The sequence below is a fragment of the Juglans microcarpa x Juglans regia genome, chromosome 2S, assembly GCF_004785595.1.
Source record: "Juglans microcarpa x Juglans regia isolate MS1-56 chromosome 2S, Jm3101_v1.0, whole genome shotgun sequence".
In the NCBI taxonomy this organism is placed as follows: Eukaryota; Viridiplantae; Streptophyta; class Magnoliopsida; order Fagales; family Juglandaceae; genus Juglans; species Juglans microcarpa x Juglans regia.
The window spans coordinates 32,958,864-32,985,791 of NC_054597.1; the positions used below are offsets into that span (position 1 = coordinate 32,958,864).

The 26,928-nt window shown below is 36.6% G+C and overlaps 3 protein-coding genes and 1 pseudogene across 7 annotated transcripts; 2 read left to right on the top strand and 2 right to left on the bottom strand.

Moving 5' to 3' along the window:
- Nucleotides 1–2,409: 2,409 nt before the first annotated feature.
- Nucleotides 2,410–6,419, bottom strand: LOC121252021 (CDT1-like protein b). Of its 2 annotated transcripts, none has more exons than XM_041151474.1 (7): nucleotides 6,035–6,418; nucleotides 5,820–5,939; nucleotides 5,209–5,443; nucleotides 3,723–4,622; nucleotides 2,937–3,138; nucleotides 2,772–2,859; nucleotides 2,410–2,574 (listed from the first exon to the last, which is right to left on the bottom strand). In XM_041151474.1, the coding sequence occupies exons 1-7, from the start codon at nucleotides 6,352–6,354 to the stop codon at nucleotides 2,484–2,486; spliced, it is 1,956 nt and encodes a 651-aa protein (XP_041007408.1). In that variant the 5' UTR covers nucleotides 6,355–6,418; the 3' UTR covers nucleotides 2,410–2,483. The 2 variants fall into 2 exon arrangements, 1 of the variants encoding a protein (XP_041007408.1); XR_005938170.1 differs by having other exon boundaries at nucleotides 2,433–2,574; nucleotides 3,046–3,138; nucleotides 6,035–6,419.
- A 3,928-nt stretch (nucleotides 6,420–10,347) lies between these two features.
- LOC121252019 (autophagy-related protein 9) lies at nucleotides 10,348–17,922 on the top strand. 4 transcript variants are annotated; one of them, XM_041151468.1, is made up of 11 exons: nucleotides 10,349–10,704; nucleotides 10,991–11,145; nucleotides 11,981–12,627; nucleotides 12,762–13,082; nucleotides 13,315–13,537; nucleotides 14,506–14,685; nucleotides 14,787–14,993; nucleotides 15,861–15,938; nucleotides 16,027–16,097; nucleotides 16,260–16,370; nucleotides 16,837–17,922. In XM_041151468.1, the coding sequence occupies exons 3-11, from the start codon at nucleotides 12,056–12,058 to the stop codon at nucleotides 17,672–17,674; spliced, it is 2,601 nt and encodes an 866-aa protein (XP_041007402.1). In that variant the 5' UTR covers nucleotides 10,349–10,704; nucleotides 10,991–11,145; nucleotides 11,981–12,055; the 3' UTR covers nucleotides 17,675–17,922. The 4 variants fall into 4 exon arrangements, with proteins under 4 accessions (XP_041007404.1, XP_041007402.1, XP_041007401.1 ...); XM_041151467.1 differs by having other exon boundaries at nucleotides 11,015–11,145; XM_041151470.1 differs by lacking the exon at nucleotides 15,861–15,938 and having other exon boundaries at nucleotides 10,348–10,704; nucleotides 11,015–11,145.
- A 1,508-nt stretch (nucleotides 17,923–19,430) lies between these two features.
- Nucleotides 19,431–22,429, top strand: LOC121252022 (protein KINESIN LIGHT CHAIN-RELATED 1). Its single transcript, XM_041151475.1, has 2 exons — nucleotides 19,431–21,259; nucleotides 22,003–22,429. Exons 1-2 carry the CDS (start codon nucleotides 19,593–19,595, stop codon nucleotides 22,223–22,225), a joined length of 1,890 nt encoding a protein of 629 aa, XP_041007409.1. The 5' UTR covers nucleotides 19,431–19,592; the 3' UTR covers nucleotides 22,226–22,429.
- A 1,197-nt stretch (nucleotides 22,430–23,626) lies between these two features.
- LOC121252026 lies at nucleotides 23,627–24,816 on the bottom strand (annotated as a pseudogene).
- Nucleotides 24,817–26,928: the final 2,112 nt, after the last annotated feature.

The window sequence follows — 26,928 nt, forward strand, 5'->3', positions numbered from 1 at the left end:
AATATTCAGTTTGTTCATTTATTTAGAGAAGCAAATATGGCGGCAGAGTTTTTGGCAAAATTTGGTTCTAATGGTGGGAATTGTGATTTCTTGGGTGAGGAGTACGGGTTAGGGAGGTTTAGGGGTCTTATTAGAATGGATAGGTTGGGTATTCCGTATGTTAGACGTTAAGTTTTGTTGGAGCATTGTTGGTGATTCTTTGATGTAATTAGGGTTGTTCATCCGCCATAAGTGAGGGTTTTTAATAAAAGTGGAGAGGGGTCACTCCTGGACATGTGGTTCCAACTTTTTTTTTTTATTTTTTAAAAGTTACACCGTCTTGAATTGTGAGTCTTAGCCTGCAGCAATGACGCCATTTCGTTGTGAATTATGGATTCGTGAGTCTCGACCTCTACAACGTTGTAGCTCCTGTTGTTCCGTCATTTGCGCGATGACGCCATTCTACCAGTACGTTGGTAAGGCGATTTTTTTTCAATCTCAAAATGGTACACCGAAATGTACCGGTATCGAAATATTCTGTTCCAGTGCCTCAACCAAAACGGTCACCGAAACAGAATTCAAAACTTTAACTCTAATACATAATATATTTCACTACAAATTGAGTCTCTTTGTCGTGACTGAAAGCTAAGAATTTGTTTTTAGGACAAAGTAAATGACATTAGCTATAATTTTATTCTCTTTTTCATCGTCAGTTCATTTGGGAAAAACATTCTCACCAATAAGGATAAAGATCTGCACAAGTTTTAATTTGAATTTAGGATTTTAGGATCAACTTCATATCTTTTATCTCTCTCCCACTTAATTTCCTACTTCAAATGATGATTGCAAGATCCACTTCATATATTTTTTATTCGGTGAAAAGAAACATTCTGAAGACTTCGTAAGTTCAGGTTCCAAAAACTTCATTATAAATGACATATACTATGATCCATTCTAAAAAAGCAATACACAGAAGAAAATAGTCTACCAAGCCAATTCCCAACAGAATCCAAAACCGCGCGCCCTCCAAAGTTTTGGACACGATTGCCTTACATGACCTGCAATTTTTTGTTTGGTTTTTTTTACTGCCGACCTTGTGCATGCACAAAGTAGAATTAACACCAACCTTGAGGCCACCTATGCCGAGGATCCCAATCAGGAAACCTTACCTTTTTCTTAGGATTCAATCGGGAAAGAACCTTTTCCTTCCGAGGAAACATAAATAGCTTTGACAAAAGATCTCTCAGGCTGCGGTTTGGCATGGAGGAGGTGAGACCACCATCTGCTTTAGAAGTCTGTGTCGTTTGAGGCAAGCAGTGGAAATCATTAGCCTGAACAGGGAAGATCTCATCCCGGGCACGAATTGTGTTGAGCCTTAGGTACCTTAGTTCAAGTGACTCCTTGGGAATGTTTCTTGCTAACAAGGGAGAAGCACCACCCCACTTATTACTTCCCAAAGATGGGTGTTGGGGTGTTCTAAATTCCACCACTTCTCTTTTTTGCTGCCTCATTCCTGTCCTCGGCCTTCCAATCTTTCTGTGCTCTATGTATTACTATTAATAGCTTTGGTATCTTTTTTATTGAATGAAGGATTACATCTGGGAGAAAATTCCCAAGTCACATTGGGTTCATCTTCAAAGCTGCAAGAGTCCAGTTACATTAGTGTAGTGACGTGTCCTTAGAGTGTCTGGTTCTGCAAAATGACCACACTAACCTGATACAAACTGTCTAGTTTTGTTTTTCTTTTTTCTATTTTTTTTTTTTTTTGTCAATCAGTAAGCCTGAGCAAATACAAATAAGACCATGTGAATGAGAAATTCTATTTACCGTCTTGAGTGGGGGACTGCATATGAATAGGGGTCATGGGATTTCGTAAATGAAGTTTGGATGAGGAGTCAATTTGGGATGGGAATGTATGAGACTGTTTTAGTTTACATTGTTGGAAGTGGCCCATTTAGATGAAGCTTTGATTTAATTCATGGTACTTCAGAGTTCAGTCGCAACAAGTAGTGACTGCACAACATGAAATCGGGTTACATGGAGGGGTAGAAGGGGAAGCTGGAAAATATATGCATAGAGACTAGTAGCAGACAAAAAGAGAACGATTGCTTCAAGAACAGGGATAATGTAAATGTCCATTTCTGTAGATATGTTCAGATGCATTGCCAGCCAAATGGAAGCAACAAAGCTTATTGATTCGGACATCTGATGGGGGGCGGTGGCATTGGTGCGCCTCCCCTTGTATCTGTATTGAGCTCAAATTAAAGGATACTGAATTAGTAACTTAATTTGTATGGTTTCATTCAAAATTGGGGCTGTGTATGTAATAGGAAAACAATCATTAACAAAATATGACATAGTATGATTGAAGATGACAAAATTAAAAATAAAGAACTATATTTATAAAAACGAAAACATAAATAGGACACATGAAATAATTAGACTAAATCATTTACAAATAGCCGCTCGTAAAGAAAATTTCAGACCATCACCCAACATGTTTCCTACAGTAATTCCCTAGAAACGGTGGTGTCCTCTTGCTTTGCTTCTTCAAGCCGCGCCCTTACTGATTCAGGACTGGATTTCTTATTTATACTGCAAAACAAGATAATGACATCAATCGATTTGAAAATGTCTCATCTCAGTAAGTATAAATTGTGATTTCAATCAATAAATAGTTCTCATAAGAGTTATTTTATTAAGTAATCAGTTTCTTAATTGGATACTCATTTCTTCTCACTCACAATAGCAATGGGTTGCACAAAAGTATATTATATTTTAGCTAGGCTTACCAGAAGAGCAAATCCCCATATGCCAACTTTTCTGAAATCCATTCAGGAACTAGTTCTAGCAAGAGACTCAGCTGCTCTTCAACTTCTCCTGCAAACAAAAGTCAAGAGGATCACCAAAAGCTTCCAGATAAAGGATAATTAAATCCGGATTGTACTGAGGCTTACTTCTGTCAACAATATTGCAATGGCTTGAAATTATCTTGTGTATAAGCTCCTGTTTTGTAATAACAGACTGCTTAATGGATAGAAATAAGAAGTGAATCATGTTAAAGACCTTAGGGAGGCTAGCAATAATTTTTTGCCTCTTTTTTGCTAGGGAAATTGCTGGGTTTTGTTCTTCTATAGCCTTCATCTCTTTCTCTCTTATCTGCAAAAGAATCAGGCATGGCTACATCTCAATACAAATCATGAGATCGAAATAATTGCAAACATTGCATCCCAATCAAGGAACAGCGGGTTCATTGCTGACAAGATTTTAAGATATGAAGAAACATTGTGCAGGAGTCAATTTCCTCAAAGGATGCCCCGTGCCAGGCCTCATTTCTTCATATCTTGTTTGCTTCCTTTCTTACTATGAAATGATGTAAGCAAAAGGAAATTTATTCATAGGTTGCTTATAAACTCCATTCGATCAATCAAAATGGTCCTTAAGATTTTTCAAATCTGTAGGGTTCAACAGTTTACAAAAGTTCTTTCTACCGCCCAGGGACATCTCAGATGGTCAATAACTAATTAGCTGAGTGTCTGCAATTTAAGGGACAGTTGCCAGTCTGATACTTGGGAGTTCCTTTCCTACCAGGGAAAAATTTTACTTCACTAAATATAAGTAGGTTAATAGCACTTAAGTAATACTAAAAAAAAAAAAAACCATTGATCACATAAAATTTTAGATAAAAGTTCTAAGCATGTTTCGTAAGGGTGAAAATGAAAGGAATTTAGGATGGGGCTTACCGATTGCAGTAGATTCTCAGGAAGAACATAACAAATATCAGTATCAGCTGAAACAACTCCATTGTCATCTATTTCGACTTCAACATTTTCATTTTTTTCAGGAGTGTCAAATTTCAATGACCTGGAACGGGGCGGACGCCTAGGTAACTTGTGTGGTGTGCTAATACAATCATCCTCTGGGCTCATATAGCATCTCTTTGGTGGATGCAACGTGGGTGTCACATTCATCAGCCTATCTGGAGTGTAGGTAAGTTTTGCAGGAGTTGCATTTACATCAGAAATTTCTGTGGGACAACTATTTTTATTATTGATGGCCTCTGGAACTTTGCTTGGGGTTGCAGGTGGGCAGGAAGGAGGTAAACAAGCAGGAGAAGCACAAAATGCTACGCTTTTTCCATTGCTGGCTGGTTCATTGGACAATTTTGCTTGTGGAGCACGAGCAGCAGCAGCAGCAGCTTCCTTGTTGGAAGAACTTCTGTTAAGAGGGGGTGACTCTGGAACTGGATCAACTGAAGGTTGGAGGGAAGTCTTTAAAAAGTTCTGAGAAGCGGTATCTGTTTCATTGCATGTGACTTTCTGCGAAAAGCTCTTACGGAAAGATTGAGGGAGAAGTGATGCTACTACTGGTTGCTGTTTTGTAATTGCTTCAATTGAGGTCCCAACAGGTAATGCCAAGTTGAGAGCTTCTGTAACGTTTGAATTCAGATCTGGCTCTGTTCCTTCTGAATTTTCATCATCCCGAATGCTGGTTTCTGGTACTGCAGACTGCTGAGCTGTTAGTGCAGCAATAGATATCCTAACAGGAAATGTTGAGGTACGTATTTTTCTTATGTTTGAATGGATGTCTGGCTTTGTACGATTAAATGGTTCTGGCAATGTTTCCTCCGGAATTTCATCAACCTGGAAGCAGAGAAAAGTCTTCTAGATTATATGGTATTTAACAAGAGCAGTGTAATCTAAAACACTATTTAAACATACTAGAAATACTTCACATAGAAGGTATGCCAGAGTAATTTCATCCCAGATACATATAGATACATTAGCTGGGTCATTATTAAAGGTTAAAACACAACAATGAGATTCCTAACAAGTGACATCATCTTGCTTTGAGTCCCATTCTCATTAGTTTGCCATGGTAGCAGGTAGAACCTTTAACTCAATTTCACAAAAAAGGCCTTCTAACTCATTTATAGATAGAACTCGAGCTAAAAATAGAAGCAAAAGCATCTGACTGCAATAATTTTTCCCTTATGAAAAAGGTAATATATGCCTACAGTTTTGGTATATTACTCAAATAAACTGCACGCCTCGCTCCATATCATCATTTTGTTTGCATTTGGTTAGGAGGATATGACAGAGTAACCTCAATGTTATGTTTGCATGTACTAAAAGAAGCAAATGATTAAAAAGTATTATAGTACCAGATGTGATTAAAAATACATTATAGCTTGCAATCAAGCAAAAATCCAATATAGATCATGTATACCTCAGGATTGGATTTTGAAAAATCCGCAAGCAGTTCTCTGAACACCTTCCTCAAATAAATATTCCTGCTTTCAGATGTCAACTTCCCATCGTCTTCAATTGCCTCAATATTGATAGAAACGTGAAGATCTGGCTTCATACAACTTGTCCGCTCATCAAACACAAGTACCCTCTTTATTTCAATTGCATTACGTAAAATATACTTCATCTGAGCCAAGTGACCATATGAAAACCTCCTAATACATTTAAAAAGAGATTCATTAACATCGAAGAGCAAAGAGAAATCAATGTAAGGCTCCGTCTGGCTGCTATTGGAATCCTACGCTTTGCTTAAATCTCGGAAGAAAAAATGTTTAATTACTTGAGAAATTAGGTTCCTTTATATTTTTACACTTCTCATCTTTTGCCCCTTCTTTCCCAGATCCAAAAAGAGTTTGCATAAATAAAATTACTAGAAAATACCAATCAAAGCCGATACACAAAAGTCTAGTTATTTACCAAACCTAATTTCCATTTTTCTCATAAACCAAACAAAGGAAAGACTGGACAAAAATCCCGGAAACAAACCTAAGCTAGAAATATTATCAAGAACATAAAAAGCATATAAAATACCTATCGGTTAAACACTCGATTTTTGGACAAATATTCGTAAAAGTTGGTGCCGAACCCTTCAACCGCAACAAGCGAATCGAACTATCCAAGCTATCGAGAAACTCGGCAAGAAGCTCATACCTACCCATTAAACCCCAAACAAAAGAAACAAGGATAATTAGACAAATTAAACTACTCAACACTCGATCAAATCAATTAATATTCAAATCTCTTACTTTTCCGGTAGCTTGATGGGTCCACCGACAGATTTCTTCGATTCACGGATTGGGCTTTCGGCAAGCCAGGATTTTATCTGCCTTCTGGCGGACTTTTGAGGGGCCATCGATTGGTCGGGACGATCCGAGTCTCGGAGGCTCACGGAGACCTTTCGGACTTCATTTATCGAGAGCGTAACGCCGCGGTTACGCGACCAGCGGGGGAGCTGCGTGGACTTCTCTGGAGTTTTGGAGCTCAATTGGTTAGGGTTTGGGGACTTTGCCTGAAGGAGGGGCTTCTTGGAGTCGAAGGGAGTTGACATGCTCTCTGAAGGGTTCATTTGGCATCTCAGAGGGAAAGGGTGACGGATTTTGGAGTCGGGATTTGCAGGATACGACGCAATGATCAGTAGATTAGGGTTTTTTAGCAGGAAAGATGTGGCTTCCCGCCAAAAAGATCCGTTGGTTCGCGCAATTCCCTACGGCTTTGTTTGGGAAGTAGGTTAGGGTATACTAGTTTTGGTACTTGTGCGCGGTTACCATCGTCCTGGTATTGTAGTGTGCTGAGGACGAAAATAATAAAGATAAAATATATTTGTAATTATGGATTGTGAAATAGTTTTGAAAAAAATAAATAAAATATGAGATTTATATAAAAAAATTAATTTTTAAATAATAAATCTCACTATTTTTAAAGTGATTATATGGTGTTTACGCATTTTACAATTGTATGTAGAATTATTTAATAATAAAATGTTATTAATATTTTTTTTGAATAAAATTAGTAATTAGTGCCTCGATTTATGAATTTTTTAAAATGGTCATTGAATTTTAGGAAAAAGGTTTTTTGATTTAAGAAAACTAATTAAATTGCGACTTATGAAATTGCATTCACAACAAAATCAAATTACGAAACAAAAAATTAAATAAAAAAATACAGGAGAGGAGGCATCAAGCACCTGTATAAGTTCTTTACAAACTTTGAACCTCCTCTCTGTTAAAAAAAAAAAAAAAAAAACCCAAAACAAGATTCATTTGACTTAAAAATTTTAGATTATGGTCCTCATATTGCCTAATGCTTTCATTAGTCCAACAAGCACAACAAGGAAATCTCATCAATTAGTATCGCCTTTTGGTCGACGCCACAAGGTAAATAACTTTTTGCCAAATAAATTATTATTATTAATTTTTACTATTTCGATCGATGCACCGAGACAAATGATTTCGTCAATTATTATTCCAGACTACTGTTTAAATATCTATAAAAGGTGAATTGAGGATTAGAGGAAACATTTGCAAAAATCCTTCTTCTCATGCTCTTACCTTCTTTCTTTGTTTCCAAAAATAACTTATATAAGTTATTTAGAAACTTATGTAGTTATGTAATATTCTATATAAGGTATTGGATCTATCGATTATGTTTTAAAATTTTTAGAAACTATAATTTTTCATAAATAGATATACGATTATGTTTTAAAAATCTAAATATATGAAAATATTCTTTAGCCCTTCCAAAATCTAAAAATTCATTTCAAAATACATTTCCGCTTTGCAATGGTCTGTTGGTTTCTAAGCGTTAAATAACATCCAATAGGAGTTTGCCACGTCAGCAATCCCACACAAAAACTCTAAGAATGAATACACTGGATGAAATCAAAATTTATGCGTTCCCTCTGCCCAAAAATCACACAACTTCAATAGAAAGTTAGAAATTCTTACAAGAATAAATATAGATAGAAATTATTATTAAGAGTATCTATTTTATATATATAATGTGACATCATCTAGACCACACATCTCTCCAAATGAGTGTTGGGAACAATCAATTAGAAGCAACCATGCAGTAAGTATAAAGTGTACACTGTTACAATAACTTCTCTCTAGCATTACTCTTCTCACAAACTTCACACTGCCGCTGCAAAATCCATCGCCCGTCGCCTCATTTTGCGTCACCCACCGTCGCCATCAACTCAATTAGCATCTGTTTCGTTGCCACTCGTTTCATTGGCCACCAAACAACAAACGCCCACCAATGCAAGAGAAATACATTGCGTTTTTGGTCCATATTCTTTAGATGTTTGCAATGGCAGAGGTTATGCCATTCTGGTAATGGAATTGGCCCCGCCCTATTGAATTCATCCAGTTCTTTGTTGTTGCATTGATCTAGCCATGGCACATAGATAATTGATGTTAGAATGAAAATTGGGCACTTGGGGATGCTGATATGAGGAAAATATGCCTCTTTGATTCATGATCATTTTTAAGAGAGGCAAATTCACCATATGATGGACATAGTTTCGTAAAACTTTGTGGAAGTTATGCTTACATAGATTTTATGTAAGCCAGCTCCCCAAGGCCAGGTGTCAATGCTCTTTCAAGAAAGATCCTTCAGTGTCCTACAAGTGGACGATTATGACTGCAAGGTTAAAAATCAAGATGGAAGATCTCAGACGAATTCCTAGAGAATATCAGACGAATTTGGAAATAATAGAAAAATCTCAGACGAATTCGTAGTAGTAGGGCATACCAGAGGGGAGAGGGCAAGGGCTCTGGAGACAGGAGAGAGAGGGGGTTCATCTGATCTACGGGCATATGGAAACTAAAATAGATAGCCTATTTGTCATTCATCCATTGAAGGGTTGTTTGTTGGGGTTTAATGGATTGACCAGCCTGAAGGTTTAGGTTTCGTTTAGAAGTCAAACTCCTATCAACTCATCATTATAACTTTTTTAAATTCCAACACAAAATATAATAAATAATTCAACTTTTTCAAATCTCAAAATAATAATAATATTAAAAAATTATATTCTAATAATATTTTATCATCTTAACTCAACTCAACTCAACTCAGTTCAACATCCAAACGCAGCCTTACTCTTCAAAATAAGTAACACACTTCCAAGTCCCCAAAAATCTTAACTTAAAAATTAATAAGGTTTTGGATGGTTTTGATGGTCTAATATTTTAAAACTTTTATAGAAAAATTATATTTATAAGTTGGTGTGAATAATACATTTAGTAAAATATTTAGATATCATAATTTGATCGGTAAGAAAAATTTTAAAATTTAAATCTTAAAAATCAAATCTTACCATTTAAGTGATACAAATAGTATACGTATACACACCAGCTTGATAATAGAATAATCTTTTATTTTCTAAACTGTATTTGCTTAGATAGTTTTTTTGAAAACTCTTTTTTGTCTTTGTACTTTTCAGTTCTTGGTGAGATTCATGTTAGTGGAATTCGCCGTCATGGGCCGCTGGACATTTCCGATTCTACAAAACCCACACCAGGAGGTTTAGGCCTAGCTATATGGCCCAACTGTCTTCACAATCTCCTAAATTTCCTATTTTATCTCATTTTATCTAGATTAAATATTAAAAATAATTGATATTATTTATTAAAATTTTTTACTTATCATCTCTTACACCATACATAATATGTGATTTATTATTTTTATCTTTCTATTTAAATATATATATTTATACATTAATATGTGAATATTTAAATAGAAGAGTAAAAATGACAAATCATATATTGGCGTATAATGTAACCGATGATAAATAGAATTTCTGTGATTTGTAAAATAGTCTACGAGTTTAGTTTATATAGATTTACTTGTAATTATCTATATTTTGAATAAATTAATTTTATCACAATTAGCTAACGATATGTATATCACTATTATCAATAAAAAAATATCAGCACTATATAAAAATCATTAATAAAACAATAACCAAAAATAATAATAAAAAAAATTCTCCCCTACTAAAATATGGGAAAAGAAGGAGAATTCTTCCACCTGAAGATAAAGGAAAACTTCCACCATTTTAAAGAGGCGACTTCTACCACGTGGTAACCAGATCATCTTATTTTTTTAAAATTGTATAAAAATTAATAGTATGCTTTAGCTAAAGCCTAAAATGCCTAATTTAACTTCTGAAAATAATTTATTAGAATGATGAAAAAGAAAATCTATGACCAAAAAGCACCAAAATTATTATATTATTAATTTTTGGATCAAATTAAGGTCTCGTTTGAATAGTAATATATGATGAGATGATTTGTGAATAATAATAAAATAATTTGAGTTAATATATTTTATGAAGTATTAGGAATTGAGAGAACCAAAGTTGAATAAAAAAAATTATTAAAAAATAATTTTTATTTTAAAATTTAAAAAATTTAAATTATTTTTTTATTTTATTTAGAAGTTTGAAAAATATTATATAAAAAGGTTAAAAATTTAAAATTTAAAAAGATTTGTATCTTTAAATATTAAAATGAGAGAGATAAGATAAGAATTAAATAAAAGATTTACCTTTAATCCTTGATATATCTTACAGGCAGAGAGGAGGGAGAGACCCAAAGCTCGAGTCTTGAGGACGGCCTACAAACATTTCAAGAAATTTCCTCTTTCGTTCACGCAACCGAACACCTCTCTCTCTCTCTCTCTCTCTCTCTCTCTCCTTCTTTTCTTTCTCTTTGGGTTTCTCTTCTGCTTCAATCATTACCTTGTTATTCCCGCTTCTGAAGTTTACCTCAAACCCTCTCTTGTCATGCTCTAAAATTCGTTGATTCTGGTGGTTTTTCCCCAAAGTCTTTGCTGGATACCAACTAAATTTATTTAATTTGGTTCATTCCTCGTTCTTTTCGTTTCATTACTCCTATTCTTTCGTGGGTTGCAGGTAATTTTGTCTTCTACTGCAAATTCAGTCATATTTGTTCTATGGGTTCGTTTGTTTATGCAAATTCATGTTGGGATTTCGTTATTTTTTGATGGAATCACTTTTGCTGTTATAATCTACCGCTGATGATATAGTAGTGCCTCTCTATATCTTTCTATCTCTGGCTCGTAAATTTCTCTTTATCTTCAGATAGAGTAGATAAACCAGCACTTCTCAGGAGTACTTGACTAAATGCATTTCTTTTCCTCTCCTCTTGATAAACAAACTTACCCTTAATTTACAACAGCATATTGTTACATTTTCCGGACAGGTAGACGTGTTCAATTTGTTATTGCGGCACGCAATAGGATTTGGTTGATTTTTGGATATTCAATTTTTGTCAAAGATTATTACAAATTCTGAATACGATCGTCGACAAAAATTACTACAATTAATGGAAAGGTACGCACAGAATGTCTTTGGTTTCGGCATTACATTTTCCAGGTCATAGTATTTACATTAGTGGTTAGTTATGGCTCATGCTACAGGGCATTTTCTCATGCTTTTTTCATATAATTTTAATTTTCAGTAGATTCTGGAACACTTTATAAGTTAGGTATCCAAGACTTGCTATATATCGATTCCCTATGGGTTGAGAATGGAGGTCCGATGAAGCCTTGTGCAGCCCACTAATTGTCCATTCTAACTCTCTTAAGGCTGAGAGGACTATTAAGTATTTTTGCCCAAATTGCTAGTTTATGGCAGTATTCAAAGATGGTTTTGGCTTGCGTCCTGTCCTTAATCCAATGACGCGCTCATAAGTAAAGTTAGCTACATGTCTTTCATTAAGTTAGGCTCATTTATTAATCATGATTGCCCGTAGGTAAATCTCAGATAAAAAAAAATCAACATTATAATAGTTATATTTAGCAAGCTACAATTTCAGTACCGAGATAGTAGGTATACCTTTTTTTGTGCTTGCTATATAACATTTTCACCTGTTCAATGGTGTTTTTTTTTTTTTTTTATTAAATTTATTTGTTTTTTTTTTTTTTTTATCTCGAATCGAAATGGTGCAGTGAGTTAGGTGGATGATCATCATCTGTCTGCAGTTATGATATTTTTAGATTTTCTTTACTTATCAAATGAAAAAAAAGTTATGATATTGTCGTGCATTTTTTTGGTGGATCTGTTCTTTTTTTGGGTCACCTTTTTTCTTAGTTTTTTCTGACAGATATTAAAATGATATTTCATGAATGACAACATAAGGGGCTAACATTTTGTTATTTTTCTACAGAATCTTTCCTTAATGCTTGCCGGTGGTTTTTGGAATGGACTGGCTGTATTTTCCTACTGCCAGTCTTTGTGAATCATGTTCGGTGGGCCAAAGGGTTCAAATCCCCTCGGTGTGCTCAAATCACATGTTGAATCATCTTTGACTACAGGCTTGCTTAAGGATGTGCCTCCTGAGATTGAATTGTCTGACTACGGGAGGGTACCACCAAGCCCTGGTAGTGAGAGCCCTTCGGGATTTCTTAATGGTGATACTTTGAATGTAAAACCAATTGCTGATTTGGACCTGTTCTTTGAAAGGCTTTATGGCTACTATTGTGAGAAAGGGCTTTGGTGCATCATTATAAAGTGGATAGTTGAGCTTCTAAGCCTGGGGTTCACCATTTGTTTCTCAGGATTTTTCTTATTATATGTTGACTGGAATGGTCTTCGTAATGCAAAGTGTGGGATGGATGCAGTTGAATCTGGAATTAAGCCTTGTGATCTTGCCAAGGAAGCGCTTCATCAGCACCCATTAACCCCTTTAACACTTAGCAAAGCTACCATTGTTGGATATTTAGGGATCTTTTCCATTTATTGGATCTTCTGTTTTTTAAGGTTTTTTGCTCAATTAAAGGACACTTTGGGGATTCGTCACTTTTATTACAACAGGTAAGCCTGGAATAATTTTAACCCTACAATCTTAATCTTGTTGAACATAATACTGTCTCTTTTACTTTAAAGTTCTTGTGTGAGTGAAATTCCATCATTAAATAACAGTGGGCAAGTTTATTATCTTCCTGCAGTCTCCATGTTACGGACAATGAAATTCAAACAATGCCATGGGCAACAATTCTTGAAAAGGTTGTTCAGCTGCAGAGTTCACAACAGCTCTGTGTAATTAAGGATCTTTCTGCTCATGATATTGTGATGCGATTGATGCGCAAGGAAAACTATTTGATTGGAATGCTCAACAAGGGGGTGCTTGCTTTCCCTATCTCTCAATGTGTCCCTGGTGCTGGGCCAACAGTCAAATTTGTCTCGAATGGAACACAACATCGTCTGATACTGACAAAGACCTTAGAGTGGACCTTAAATTGGTGCATACTACAGAGCATGTTTGATCGGTACAGTAAATTTTTCATGAGTAACTGGCTATATTTAGTGTCTGGAACATATTCACATGGTGTATATATTCACGTTACTCACTAACGTATAATGGAAAAAAAAAAATTCCCCCGTTTTTGGAAGTTGTCATGAGTTTGCTTTTTCGTTTGTTATTATTCGAAAAATAATGATGACCTGTTTGGTTTCCATGGTTGTTGATGATTTTCTAATGTGATCGCACGATTCATACAGAAACTTCTGTGTTAGAAGGGACTTTATATCTAATCCTACAACATTAAAGAAAAGGCTTATGGTAGTTGGGCTTGCGATGCTTCTTCTTTCTCCATTTCTTGTCATCTTCATGCTGGTCTATCTCTTCCTGAGGCATGCTGAACAGTTCTATAATCACCCAAGCACGGCATCATCTCAAAGGTGGTCGACTTTGTCAAAGTGGATTTTTAGGGAATACAATGAGGTAATTACTATTTTACTGCTATTTTAATGTGCTCAACCAGTTTTTTTCCTGGATGCATAATATATGTAGCTTCTGTATCTGCTGCATTTGGGTATGATTCTTAGCCAGTGATTGTAACCATCCCTGTCTTTTCAAGGTAAATTGTAATTTTTACCCTTTATCATTCGAATCACCAATTATTCCCCCACATTGTAGCATTGTTTTCTTTAAAACTTGAACATTATTAGGGTTTCATTTTTTTTTCATTTTACTGTTTAATTGAGGGAATCTAACCAATTCTTCTCTGAAACAACTTGGTGTTGCTACTAGTGGCTATATTACAGCGCTTACAAATGAACTTCTTAAGAAAACATACATGTTCAAGATGTTCTAGTTCCTATTACTTGGGGTATGCTAGTTCAACACAGGTGTGTATCCCATGAACAACAGTTAAAAGAATCTCAATTAATAAAGAAAAAGATAAAACAGAGGACATGATGGGAGTTAATTGGGGAACATTGCAACAGTATGGAAGATGGACCCCATATGCCTACTACGGTGCATTTGGAGGAAAGGAACAACCGGAACTTCGAAGACAAGGAATGCTCATTGGATGAACTTAGAAGTTTCTTTTTCAAAGCTTTCTTTCTATGGGCAAGCACCATAGACTTCAATGAACTAAGCTTTAATGATTTTCTGGTATCTATTTCTAGCTCGTGATTGGGTGTTTTTCTCTTGTATACATCCCATGTACTTGCGTACACCTATTCACTCTTTCGTATTAATAAAATTTCTTTCTATTAAAAAACAAGAAGCTGGGGTACAGTTTAAGGGACATATGCAGGCTTACAAGGTAGATTCAGGATAGTAGCTGTGTTGCTGCTCTTTGCTAATAATACATTAAACCCCTTTGGTCCACATATAATCTTAGTATGTGTAATCTTCTTTGTTTATGCATTATCTTTAACCTTACTTTTTTATTGTAACAGGTGGATCATTTGTTTAAGCATCGGATCAATAGCAGTGTAGAGCATGCTTCTAATTATCTCAAGCAGTTTCCTTCTCCTATTATTTCTATTATTGCAAAGTTCATCTCCTTTGTATCTGGTGGCTTTGCTGCTATCCTAATCATCATTGCATTTCTGGAGGAGTCATTGCTAGAGGGCCAGGTAATTGAATTCTTACGTCTTATTTTAGTGCATATCAGACCTTATTTATGTTGGTGACAATTATAGACATTAATTTTGTTTCCCTTGTTTTAATCCATCAGATATTTGGTCGCAACTTGTTTTGGTATGCTGCTGTTTTTGGAACTATTACCGCAATTAGCCGGGCTGCTGTTACGGATGAGCTTCTAGTTCTTGATCCTGAGGGAGCAATGTCTATGGTTGTCCAACATACACATTACATGCCAAAGAGATGGCGTGGCAAAGAAAATACTGAGATGGTCCGTGCTGAGTTTGAAACGCTATTTCAGGTACTAGACTGTATTTAATGCTTTGAATGAAGTAGATCTGGGATGTATGGTTAAGCAAGAAAATTCTACGAACTTCTTGTTGCTTTTAATTACAAAAGGGTGCATTAGCTGAACTGCCAAAATTGCATTGAATAAGCTGTGTTGAAATCCAGATAGACATAAAGAAAAGTGCTGGATGATATTGTTTGCTTACATGGACTTGGATTTGGTGCCTGGCCAGATACCACATTTTGGACATGGTAGCCATACCCTTAACCGGTATGTTGTGTTGACAAGGTTACAACAGGGCTAGTGTAAGGATTGCCAGTTCGTTGGTTGGATGTTTGCTTGAATTTTTGATTTCATGTATTATGTAACACCCCAGGGCTACATTGGGAATATGAATTCACGTAAAATGGGTAGGTTATAAAGGTAGTCATGGGTGCTAAGTCCCACATTGGCTACTTACTAGGTGAAACTGGGCTTTATAAGTGTTTAGAGAAACTTCGAATTGACTAGTCTTTTTGGGGTTATAGAGCAGATGTGGCTAGTGTTTTCTCTTGGTCTTTACATATGGTATCAAAGCCACTGAGTAAGGCTATCCACTTGATATTGGAGCACTGTATGACATGGCTCTAATGAGAACATCAGGAATTCTAGAGCGGGAATATTGTAGCACTATAGTCCCATATTGGGAATGTGGAAAATCCACACATGCCACCATCTTATGAGGGATGCGTCTTGCAGTTTTTTTTTTTTTTTTCTTGGGCATTATAATTCCTGGGTGGATCAAAAAGAAGAAGAAGATAGCCTTCTTTTTTATGGTTTTAACTAATTTTGTGCTCACAAGGTTCTCTCTCTCTCTCTCTCTCTCTCTCTGTGATGCAGTACACTGGAATGATGCTACTCGAGGAGATGGCCTCAATTTTCCTCACTCCATATTTACTCATATTTGTTGTCCCAAAGGTTGGTTGTATTTATGACTCATTATGTTATTTTCTTCTGCATCATAAATGCTTGTTTTGAACTGACAGTTCCATATCTTTTGTTACAGCGTGTGGATGACATTTTGCAGTTCATTGCAGATTTCACAGTGAATGTTGAAGGTGTTGGTCACGTCTGCAGGTTAGTCTTCTTTGATCTGATCTTCTGGCTCCCTCAACTTAAAGACACATCAGTAGTTTTTTATTTTAATATTTTGTTGTTGACGTTGATAAGAATCATTTTACTTCTGCACTTTTTGTACTTATCAAAAAAAAAACTTCTGCACTTTTGATCTTTCTGCAGTTTCTGCATCTTTGACTTTCAAAAACATGGCAATAGCAATTATGGTTCACCATATAATGCACTTCGATCTGAGAGGAGTTCCCAGGGGAAAATGGAGAAATCATTTTTGAGGTATGATTATACATCAATTGTTTCAGCTTTTTTACTTCCCTTCTCGAGAGCAAAGCTTTTATCTTCTCCTATGCAAAGGATTTGGAGGAACAAAGAATTGGCTCCATTAGCCATTCCAAAAAAGTGAACTGTAGTGAAAATCTCAACTGGCCACGGTGTCCAACCATGGTCCAAAATCCACCAAGTCAGACCGTATCAAAGCTGCCAATTAAGGTGGCTCCCCTTGGTTCAAACTTCAACTGAGGAACATAGGGATGGGTTGAAACCAATTTATTGCACCCATATCTTGTTTTATTGTTTGCATTTTCTCTGCATGCATTGTGTTTACTGCAATTTGATGATTTCCAGAACCTTCCTCTCGCAGCTTTTGTATATTTCATCTTTTTAGTAAATAAATGCATGCTTAGGGAAAAAAAAGTTATTCCGTTCTGTTTCTCAATTTTTGATCTTCCTATTCTGGTTGCAGCTTTCAAAGTAGCTACCCGTCATGGGAAGCGAATGCCCTAGGAAAGCAGTTCGTATCGAATCTTAGGACTTTCAGGGAGCAAAATCTGCAAGGGCAGGGAACCAGACAGACATATTCTCCTAGAATGTGGCGAGGGAGCCCCAATTTCAGAGGCCGTGGAGACAGACGTGCTTTTTTATCAAGGGAGCTTACACACAATAGTCCTGGAACTGGCTACCAGTTGGGTTCCCTGTGGCTAATTGATCCAGATCACAAGACTTATCCGTATCTTCTTGATTGGTACTATACTTCACAACCAAACCACGCTGGTGGTCAATCAAGAGACAGTCTACAAGAACCCTTAGAAGTGACGGAGCAACATCCTGGAGATTGTTGGATGCCATCCAACTTGACACAAAATAATGAACCAAGGTATGAAGAATACTGGGGTGATCATTATGAGGATCGAACTCAGTCCCATATGGGGGCTTCAACATCAGCTCCTTTCTTCCGGGATAGTGTACTACGGCATCATGCTTCTAGTAATTTGGCAAACCCAACCAGTACCCGGAGCCAATGGTGGACTAGAAGTGGCCCAGATGACGCGCTGCCACAGACAAGTTTCCTTGAGCCTCCGGCTTTCAATCACCGGATTTCAGGGAACCATGATGAAAATTTTTCAGATAGAAGCTCTGAGGAGCAGGAACAACACCTGGACTGGAGAAATAATCGCAAACTATCCCAAACCACTTGCATGGAGGACTTGGAGGTGGGAGAATTCAATCTTCATTTCGATGATATATATAGCGGACCTCCAGAAACTCCAAGAATAAATAAAGGGCCTAAAAACTTGGGGTGATGAGATAATTGGGATGCATATGGATTTCCATTTCTCTGATTGCAATAGCTGTTCCGCTGGTAAAGGAAACTATGTATTCTTTGTTGTATATAAATTGGTCGTGGGTTTAGTTTCTAAATAAGCCTCAAGCTTGAACTGGAAGGTGACAGAGGTCCAAAGAGTCACCGGAGGCTATCAGAAAATGTAAAAACACTAGAAACAAATGTAAGTCACAGATAATATCAAATTCTCTTTATAATGGTTGTATGGGCTTTAAATTCTATGTAAAGGACAGACATTAACAGACCACTTGCTTTGAAATCCAGAAGCATTTCCAGTAAACTTAGATTTGCAAGGTTTGAGGACTACTTGGCTGTCGCTTTCAGAAAATTGATGGTGTTGCGTGCTTTCTTCTTCAAGGATGTCATTTGCAGGAATGAGTTGGGGGTACGAATTAGTCCCATAAGATGATCAAATATACTTCCTTGCACGGTGAAAACTTCTTTGGAGCTATCTTGCACGGACACAACTTCTTTTTAAGACTGACTTTTTTTCTTATTCATAGCTAACAGAAGGGACGTGACAAACATATTAATGATTTCTTTAATCCAAGTTTTCTTAATTCTGTTGGCAATAAAAAAAAAGGAAGAAAAAACAGAATCATGGATCCAACCTCAGTCTAATGATAGAGCTGAAACTTAAAAGCGGTTGTGGATGAATTATATCTCCTTTTCCTTTATGAATAAAAGGTTACAGACGGGGATGGAAGAGAGGTTTATGAATTATATCTCCTGCTGTTCTTGATGGAAATACTTCCAACTGTGCTGTTGGATGCGGCGAGATTGTACGGATGAATTATATCAGTCTCATAAGGCTTAGTTTCACTATTTATTATTTTATTATTATTTTTATATATATAATTTACTACTATTCAATATTATATCATTATTTTTTCATTACTTCTTCATTACTATTCACAGAATATCTAAGATCACTTTACTATCCAAATGGAACTAATCTCCTTTATGTGGAAGAAGAATAGGCTCTCAATTGATAGTTGCTAATCAATTGAATGTTATAAACTATTTATAATTTGTAGTTCAAATTGGAATATTTTGTCTTTATAATTCTCAGCAAGGAGCTCTCACTTTTTGAAAAGGAAAATGGTAGGTTGACTCTCAAATATGCTCATTAAATATATTTTTATTTTATTTTTATTTTTTCGTAATAGTTAAGGAAATGATTATTAATGAATTTATATATTTTTTATTTTTTCTTTAATAATTAAAAATGTTTAAAAAATGCTTAAAAGAATAAAAAAAATAAAAAAACTCATTTGCGTTGGTGCATATTTGAAGTGTACATTTATACATCCTAGCATTGTCCTTTTGAAAAATAAAAGAGCTATAAAAGAAAGATATAAAGAGATTCTTTAATAAAATTGATAGATCGGTGCTACTCTGCCGTTCAGAGTAATTCGTTCCAAGTGACAGCTAGGCCAAATTGATATTTTCATTTTTTTAAAATTTTTAATTTATATTTCTTTATCATTTTAAAATATTTTAAAAAATAAAAAATATCAATAAAGAAAAAAATTAAAAATTTAAATTTTTAAAAATTAAGAAATATCACTTTCTTAACTATTAAATAAAGAAAAAAATTAAAAAAAATTTAAATACATAAAGTACCAAAATAAGGAAGCAAATTGAGCAGATAAAATAAAATTTTTCAAATTGATATTCTATCATTTTCTCTCAAATAAAATAAAATAAAATAACTTTTTTAATTTCCTTACGACGTGTTCGTAGACACCTCGAATAATCTGACCTCTCCGTCAACGAAAACAGAAAAAACCATAGTTAGTTTTGGGGTTTGCAAAGGTTTAACAAAAACCCAAACTCCCAGCGGCCAAAATACCAAAACCGCTTCAAGTTCCGCCATGAGAAAACCCCCCATCTCGATCTTCTCACAGCTCTGTCGTCACAGACCGAAATCATTTGCCACCCTTGTATCCAGAAATTATTTTTGTGACCCTTCTTCTACTGCCCCGCTAGTCTCCCCCACCCATCTCAAGCCCTGCGCCAAAACTCATGGCTTATTGTTCAAGCCCAACCAGTTTCGAACCAATCCTTTTCGAAATATGGATACCCTTGTCGGGAACCCGAGCCAACTGTCCTCGAGGCAGAAAAAACTGAAGGAAAAATCTGAGCTTGAAGAGGCTTTTGAGTCTGCGAAGACCGCCGAGGAAATGCTCAAGGCTTTCAAGGACATGGAATCAGTTTTTGATGAGAGGGATCTTGGATTGGCTTCCTTGAAACTTGGCCTCAAACTCGACCAAGAAGGTGAGGACCCTGAAAAGGTTCTATCTTTTGCAAATAGAGCTTTGAAAGCTTTCGATAGAGGTGATAAACCTTCTTCTTTGCTTCTTGCAATGACTTTGCAATTAATGGGTTCTGTTAATTATAATTTGAAAAGGTATGCTGATAGTTTGGGGTACCTTAATAGGGCCAATCGGATATTGGGTAGGTTAGAGTCTGAGGGTTTAAGCGGTGAGGATTTTAGACCAGTGCTTCACGCAGTGCAACTCGAGTTGGCAAATGTGAAGACAGCAATGGGGAGGAGAGAGGAGGCTCTTGGGCATCTTAGGAAGTGTTTGGAGATTAAGGAGATGACTTTGGAGAAAGATTGTAGGGAATTGGGTAAAGCAAACCGAGATTTGGCCGAAGCATATGTTGCAGTTTTAGACTTTAAGGAGGCTTTGCCATATTGTATGAAGGCGTTGGAGATACATAAGAAGCATTTGGGTCAGAACTCGGTGGAGGTTGCATATGATAGGAGGATTCTTGGGGTTATTTATACTGGTTTAGAGGAGCATGAGAAGGCCCTGGAGCAGAATGAGCTGTCACGAAAGGTTTTGAAGAATTGGGGTCATGATTCTGATTTGCTCCGTGCAGAGATTGATGCTGCTAATATGCAGATTGCGCTGGGGAAATATGAAACCGCTATTAATACTTTGAAGGGTGTTGTCCAGCTCACAGATAAGGATAGTGAGACTAGGGCATTAGTGTTTATATCAATGGCAAAAGCGTTGTGTAATCAGGAAAAGTTTGCAGACACAAAAAGGAGCTTGGAGATTGCTTTGGGAATTCTTGACAAGAAAGAAACAGCCACTCCAGTGGAAGTTTCTGAAGCATACTCAGAGATAGCGATGCAATATGAAACTATGAACGAGTTTGAAACTGCAATTTCTTTATTAAAGAGATCGTTGGCTTTGCTTGAGAAGCTCCCACAAGAACAGCACTCTGAAGGAAGTGTTTCTGCAAGAATAGGGTGGTTGCTTTTGTTGACAGGTAAGGTGGCGCAGGCTATTCCATTTTTGGAGGGTGCTGCGGAAAGGCTGAAAGAGAGCTTTGGTCAGAAGCATTTTGGTGTTGGGTATATCTACAACAATTTGGGGGCAGCATATCTGGAACTAGATAGACCTCAGGCAGCTGCTCAGATGTTTGCAGTTGCAAAGGACATCATGGATGTATCTCTTGGTCCTCATCATGCTGATTCCATTGAAGCATGTCAGAACCTCTCAAAAGCGTATGGCTCCATGGGAAGGTATGAACGGTTTCCCTGCTTTTGGGTCTGATTTCCTGACTTGGGTTTTAACTAATTGGCCCAGCTTGACATGAGCGTTTTCAAACTTTTTTCTCAATGGCCTTACGCTTCTCAACTTGATGTGGGAGTATTCAGTAATAACTTTTTCCTTCGCCACATTGGAGATACGATTCTGAGTAAAAGTAATCATGTGCATGCCTTATTTAGAAATGTAAAATAACGTCTATGACTGATGGTATTAGTTGAATTTAAAGCAAAAAAGATGAATTATATCTCCATCTCAGATTCAAGGGAACTGACTTTGTCAAGATTCTTGAGTTTACTGTCTGCTCAAATTGTCTTCTTTTATGACTTCATTTCCCTGTAGGATTGATTTCCTAGCTAAAAAAAAAAAAGGTGTTCTTCTATTTCTACCGCAAAAATATCCTTATAATATAATGTGTTTGTTGAATGGTCACAAACTTCATTTTAAAGAGCACCTCATGTGTAGACACACGCGATAGAAGGAAGAGCACGTCATTTTTGCATGAATATATTCCCCACTGCGCAATTTAGGCACAAAAAGGAAATGATTAGTTAAATTTGTGTTTTCACTACAAGGATTTATATTTGCAACTTTAATGTACGAAGTGTAAATTTTAATTTTTTAAGTACAGCAAGGGTTGCAGGAAGAGCGGGTCTTTCTCACTAACAATATTACGAGTGATACTACGTACATTAAAGTTATCTCTTGTTTTGTACAGCTATGCTCTAGCAATAGAATTCCAGCAGCGAGTAAATGATGCATGGGAAAACCATGGCTCAAGTGCAGAAGATGAACTCCGAGAAGGCCGCCGACTTCTTGAACAGCTAAAGAAAAAGGCCCATGGTGCATCATCAAAGGATCTTCCCATAAAGGCCTTGCCCATGCCCACTGACGTCTCTTCCAGGAGCTCACAACCTGGTATCCCTGCCGGTCAAAAGTAATCCAGCACAAGTTAGACACCTTCTTTATAAACCAATCCACTACATACTCTTTCACATTGCCACGTGACTTTCTTGTACCAATTATCGTTGAAATGGTGAGGTTGGTTTCTTGCTCTTTTGATGCGTTGGAAGATTGTGCGTAAGCCTGTCATTTGAGCCACCGAATTTGATTATGGCGAATGTATCAATTTTGATTTTTCAGGATGCCAAAATGTATTATTTTGTATCAATAAGGTTCTCTATACTAAACTATGAATACATAATAATTTTTTTTTTTAAATGATAGATATTATTCGCAACGAGACATTATCATCTCTCAAATGGAAACCTCGGGGTTGCACAAAAATGAATTCCAATTCAAGCTGAAAATTACATATTATATTCTTAATGATATAGTCTTTGTAAAAATACTTGGCATACGAGTCTGATTGGTGGTAACCTGAATTTTGGGATGCAAGAGACGAGTTTTGATGGTTCTTTCCACTTTATGTGTCCTGCAATTGGCTCTTTGCCACATTCCAAAGCCCGTTTAAGAAAGTTGGCCAAGACTGGGAGAAGAGTTCTGTTTGGCACTGAATTGCTCTACAAAGAAAGAATTCTTAAAGTCATGCTTGTGCTACATTCTCACTGGCGGCAATGGATTGTATGTTAAGCAAGCTGCAATTATGCTTGTTTGGCATTGATTGATAGCTTATTATGACTTTTGAGAGGTAGCAAAGCGTGTTTGGTCATGATCTTAAAACTCTCTATTTCGTTTCGAATGTGATAATGACTAGCTAGATAGATACTATATAGGTCCAGTTGATGTGAACATCATGATAACATTCCAAGTGAAATACATGTTTTTTTTTTCATAATATTGTCTGCTACTTAATAATGTTATGTTATGATCTTCACTTTATTCTGATTTGTTACCAGGGGAAAGAAAATTGAGATATGCTTGCTGGTCATGATGTTCTAGTACTGATTCTTTTGCCCCAAGATTACCAATTACATGATAATGTTGAGCTTTGATTATCAATTTCTGGATGGGTGAGATATATTAAAATCTCAAGCCCATATGAGATTGACCTTATTTGATGACCAATTCATTCTTCAGAAAGGTATTTCCAAAGAAAACCAACCGACACCAACATGGGAAGGGACCGAACAGTGAAAACGTCTTGCCAAAACTATTTGAGACTTCAATAGAAAGAAAAAAAACAGATCTTGTGCAATTTACCAATATTTATATATTCGCTTTAGTTATGGTCATTTATTCCCCGGGGCCCCTCTACTCTGGCTTCCATTAAAGGGAATTACAGCTATCATTATCTCTCAAGAAGGACCAAGAACAAAATAATACGATGCAGAAGGAAAAAAAAATGAAGACGGAAATTTTCTGTTAACTTAAAGCACCTCAACTCCAAAAAAAAAGAAAAAAAAAAAAATGATGAAAACGGAAATTGAAGTAAAGAAAATGAATTCTCTCACATTACATGTAAAACTAATAGGAAGAAGAATTGCTTTTCTGGATCCTTGGGCTTTTGCCATCACAATCTGCACTTGTACTAACCTCAATACGATGACGATGCCTTTTCTGTTGAATGATTGATTGAGCGGTTAAGTAAACCTGTTGATCAGATGCAGAGTTCATTGAGAAAGATCTTCTGATGGGTTGAATAGAAAACCGATCATCTTTTTCTCTTATATCAACGCACTCATCTCCCATGATTGAAACATGCTGCAAATTTCTTGGTTTTAACTTTCCAAGCTTCTTTTCCAACTTCATCGGTGAATGATTTTTAGGCTGCACTGGAACTTCTAGTGAATCGATTCTCCCTTGTTGCCTTTGTAGCAATGCAACTTCATCTTCTCCCCCAATTCAATCACCACGAAGTCTTCATCACTACTCATGAGGCTATTGTGCGAGATCTGAGAGTCTTGTGGTGAAGAGCTTGGTGCAATGATACGATCAATCCCAGACCGGCTCGTGCCAGAAATGCTTAATCTGCAAAGAGGACAGTTTGCATTGTTTTGAAGCCATATATCAATGCAATCTAAGTGAAATGCATGGCTGCATTGGGGAAGAACTCTTTGCATATCCTCTTCTTGAAACTCATTCAAACAAACCACGCAGCAGACACTTCTGGCCTTACCTTCTCCTTTGAATTGACACCTTGGGATTTCACTAATGACCGATTCGTCAAGCCCATGATTCCAAATCGATGGAGAGAGAGCTATAAAGGGATCTTCACGATGTCTTGCTCGCAATGTAGAAAACCATCTCAGCAGATTAGCTTGGTGCCAGTTTGAGCAGCACTTGGTCACAACGATGCAGTAGCTAACTAGTAAGAAAGCAGTGGCCATGATGCATAGAATAGCAATGGCTAGTGTGGGAAAAGAGGACTCTGAAGTAGGCAGGGATGGCTGATAATTAATTGGGTTCGTCTGGTTTTTCATGGCAGATGGTTCAATGGGAACTTTGAGATGTTTGAAGCAGAAATATAGAAGGATATTTGGGTATGAGTAGTGGTTTTACTAAGATCTTGAATAGATGACTCATGCTAGTGACTTAGATACAGTAATTTATATTCAGAGAAAGACTTGAGGGAGTGGCAAAAAGCTTATTGGAATCCAAGTGGAAGAAAAAGAGTGGGGGCTAGAAAATTTAGCGAAAGATTGATTTTAATAAAGAACAAAGAAACCAATCAAATGGATGGAATGAAAGATTCTAAGAGACATGCATGCACTTTAGCTTATTTTGTCTACATAGACATACATGGAGATGATAAGAGTTGGAGAGAGGCCGAAGCCCTAGGATTTGACTTGAAGACATTAATGTTGGCAAAGAGGTTGTTGAGAGGTGGTTTGAATCCTATTGAAAAATTGCCTCTTCAGTTTGGTTGCTCGAGCGGTGTCTCTGCAGCTCGAGTGAAGCCCTAACCCGAGAGTTCGCTTGACTCTCATTGGACAGACAGCTCGAATGGGGTGCAACCTGAGAGTTCGCTTGACATTCGCTCGACATTCAGCTCGAGCGGAATGCCAACCTGAGAGTTCGCTCGACACCTGCTCGACAGTAAGCTTGAGCGGGATGCCAAATCCTAACCTTCGCTCGAGCATCGCTCGACACTCGCTCGAGTGAATGTCTGAAATCTAGAGTCGGCGCCGTTTCAATATAAATAGAAAATGACGTTTTATTTCAGAACTCTATTTTTCTTGAGGGGCTGCAACATGTGAGATATATATATATAGAGAGAGAGAGTCTTTTGTGAAGATTTTTTTTTGTGATTAATCTCATGTATTCCATCTTTGTTGATAGTGAAATCATTGAGACCGACCCCACTAGTGGACGTAGGCTTACATTGAGCTAAACCACTTAAATCTTGGTGTTCTGTGTATAATTGCCGTTATTTTTCTTTTGTTTATTTCTATTGTGATACTTCTAATTAGCCTTTGATAAACAGTTTATCCCAACAAACTGGTATTAGAGTGTGGCTTTGTGCGAGATCTGGAGGGATAGCTATGGCAAAGTTTGAAGTAGAGAAATCTGACGGTTAGAATAGTTTCAGTTTATGGCGCATTAAGATGAAGGCTTTACTGCGATAACAGGGTTTGTCAAAGGTATTAGAAGAGAAGGTGACTGATGATTCTCTTGCACTGTCAAGAGAAAAAGAAGAAAAGGTACACAACACTATTCTTTTGTTATTAACAGATGAAGTTTTAAGGGAGGTTGCTGATGAGGAGTCTGCTATTGGTCTTTGGACTAAACTTGAGAGCTTGTATATGAAGAAATCTCTCACCAACCATTTGTATCTGAAGCAATGGTTATACACTCTCAAGATGAAGGAAGATACTCCTATCCCTGAACACTTAGATGAATTTAATAAAATTATTATGTATATGAGGAATATTGACGTCAAGCTTGAAGAAGAGGATCAAGCCTTAATTGTTTTGTGTTCATTGCCCATGTCATTTGAAAATTTTGTGAATTCCATGTTGTATGATAGAGACGCTATTTCCTTGGCAGATGTGAAATCTGCTTTGAATTATAAGGAATTGAGAACTAAATTGAATGTGAAGGGCACTGATAATCAAGCAGTAGTTTGTTTATCAAGAGTTCCTCTAGCAGGGGTAGATCCAGTGACAAGGGTTTAGAGAAGATCAAGGGTAAATCCAGGGGCAGTTCATAGTCGAAATTTAACAAGAAAAATGTTAGATGTCCTTACTGTCATAAGTTTGGCCATTACAAAAATGATTGTTCAGGGGTAAATCCAGGGGCAGTTCATAATCGAAATTTAACAAGAAAAATGTTAAATGTCCTTACTGTCATAAGTTTGATCATTACAAAAATGACTCTCCTAAATTGAAAAACAAAAAGGAAGGCACTAGTTCATCTAATGCCGTTAGCGTTGCTAATAAAAAATCTAACGATTCAGATATTGTCTTAGCAATTAGTGACTCCAATAGTCGCTTCAGTTACAAGTGGGTCATGGACTCAACTTGTACTTTTCATATGTGTCCCAAGAGGGACTGATTCACTAATTATGAGCCACTCAATGGTGGTTATGTTCTGTTAGGAAATGATATGACTTGTAAAATTGGTGGGATTGGTTTAGTTAGGATAAAGATGTTTGATGGGATTGTCAGGACATTGTCTAACGTCCGACACATACCAGATTTGAAGAAGAATCTTATTTCTTTAGGCACTCTTGACTGTTTGG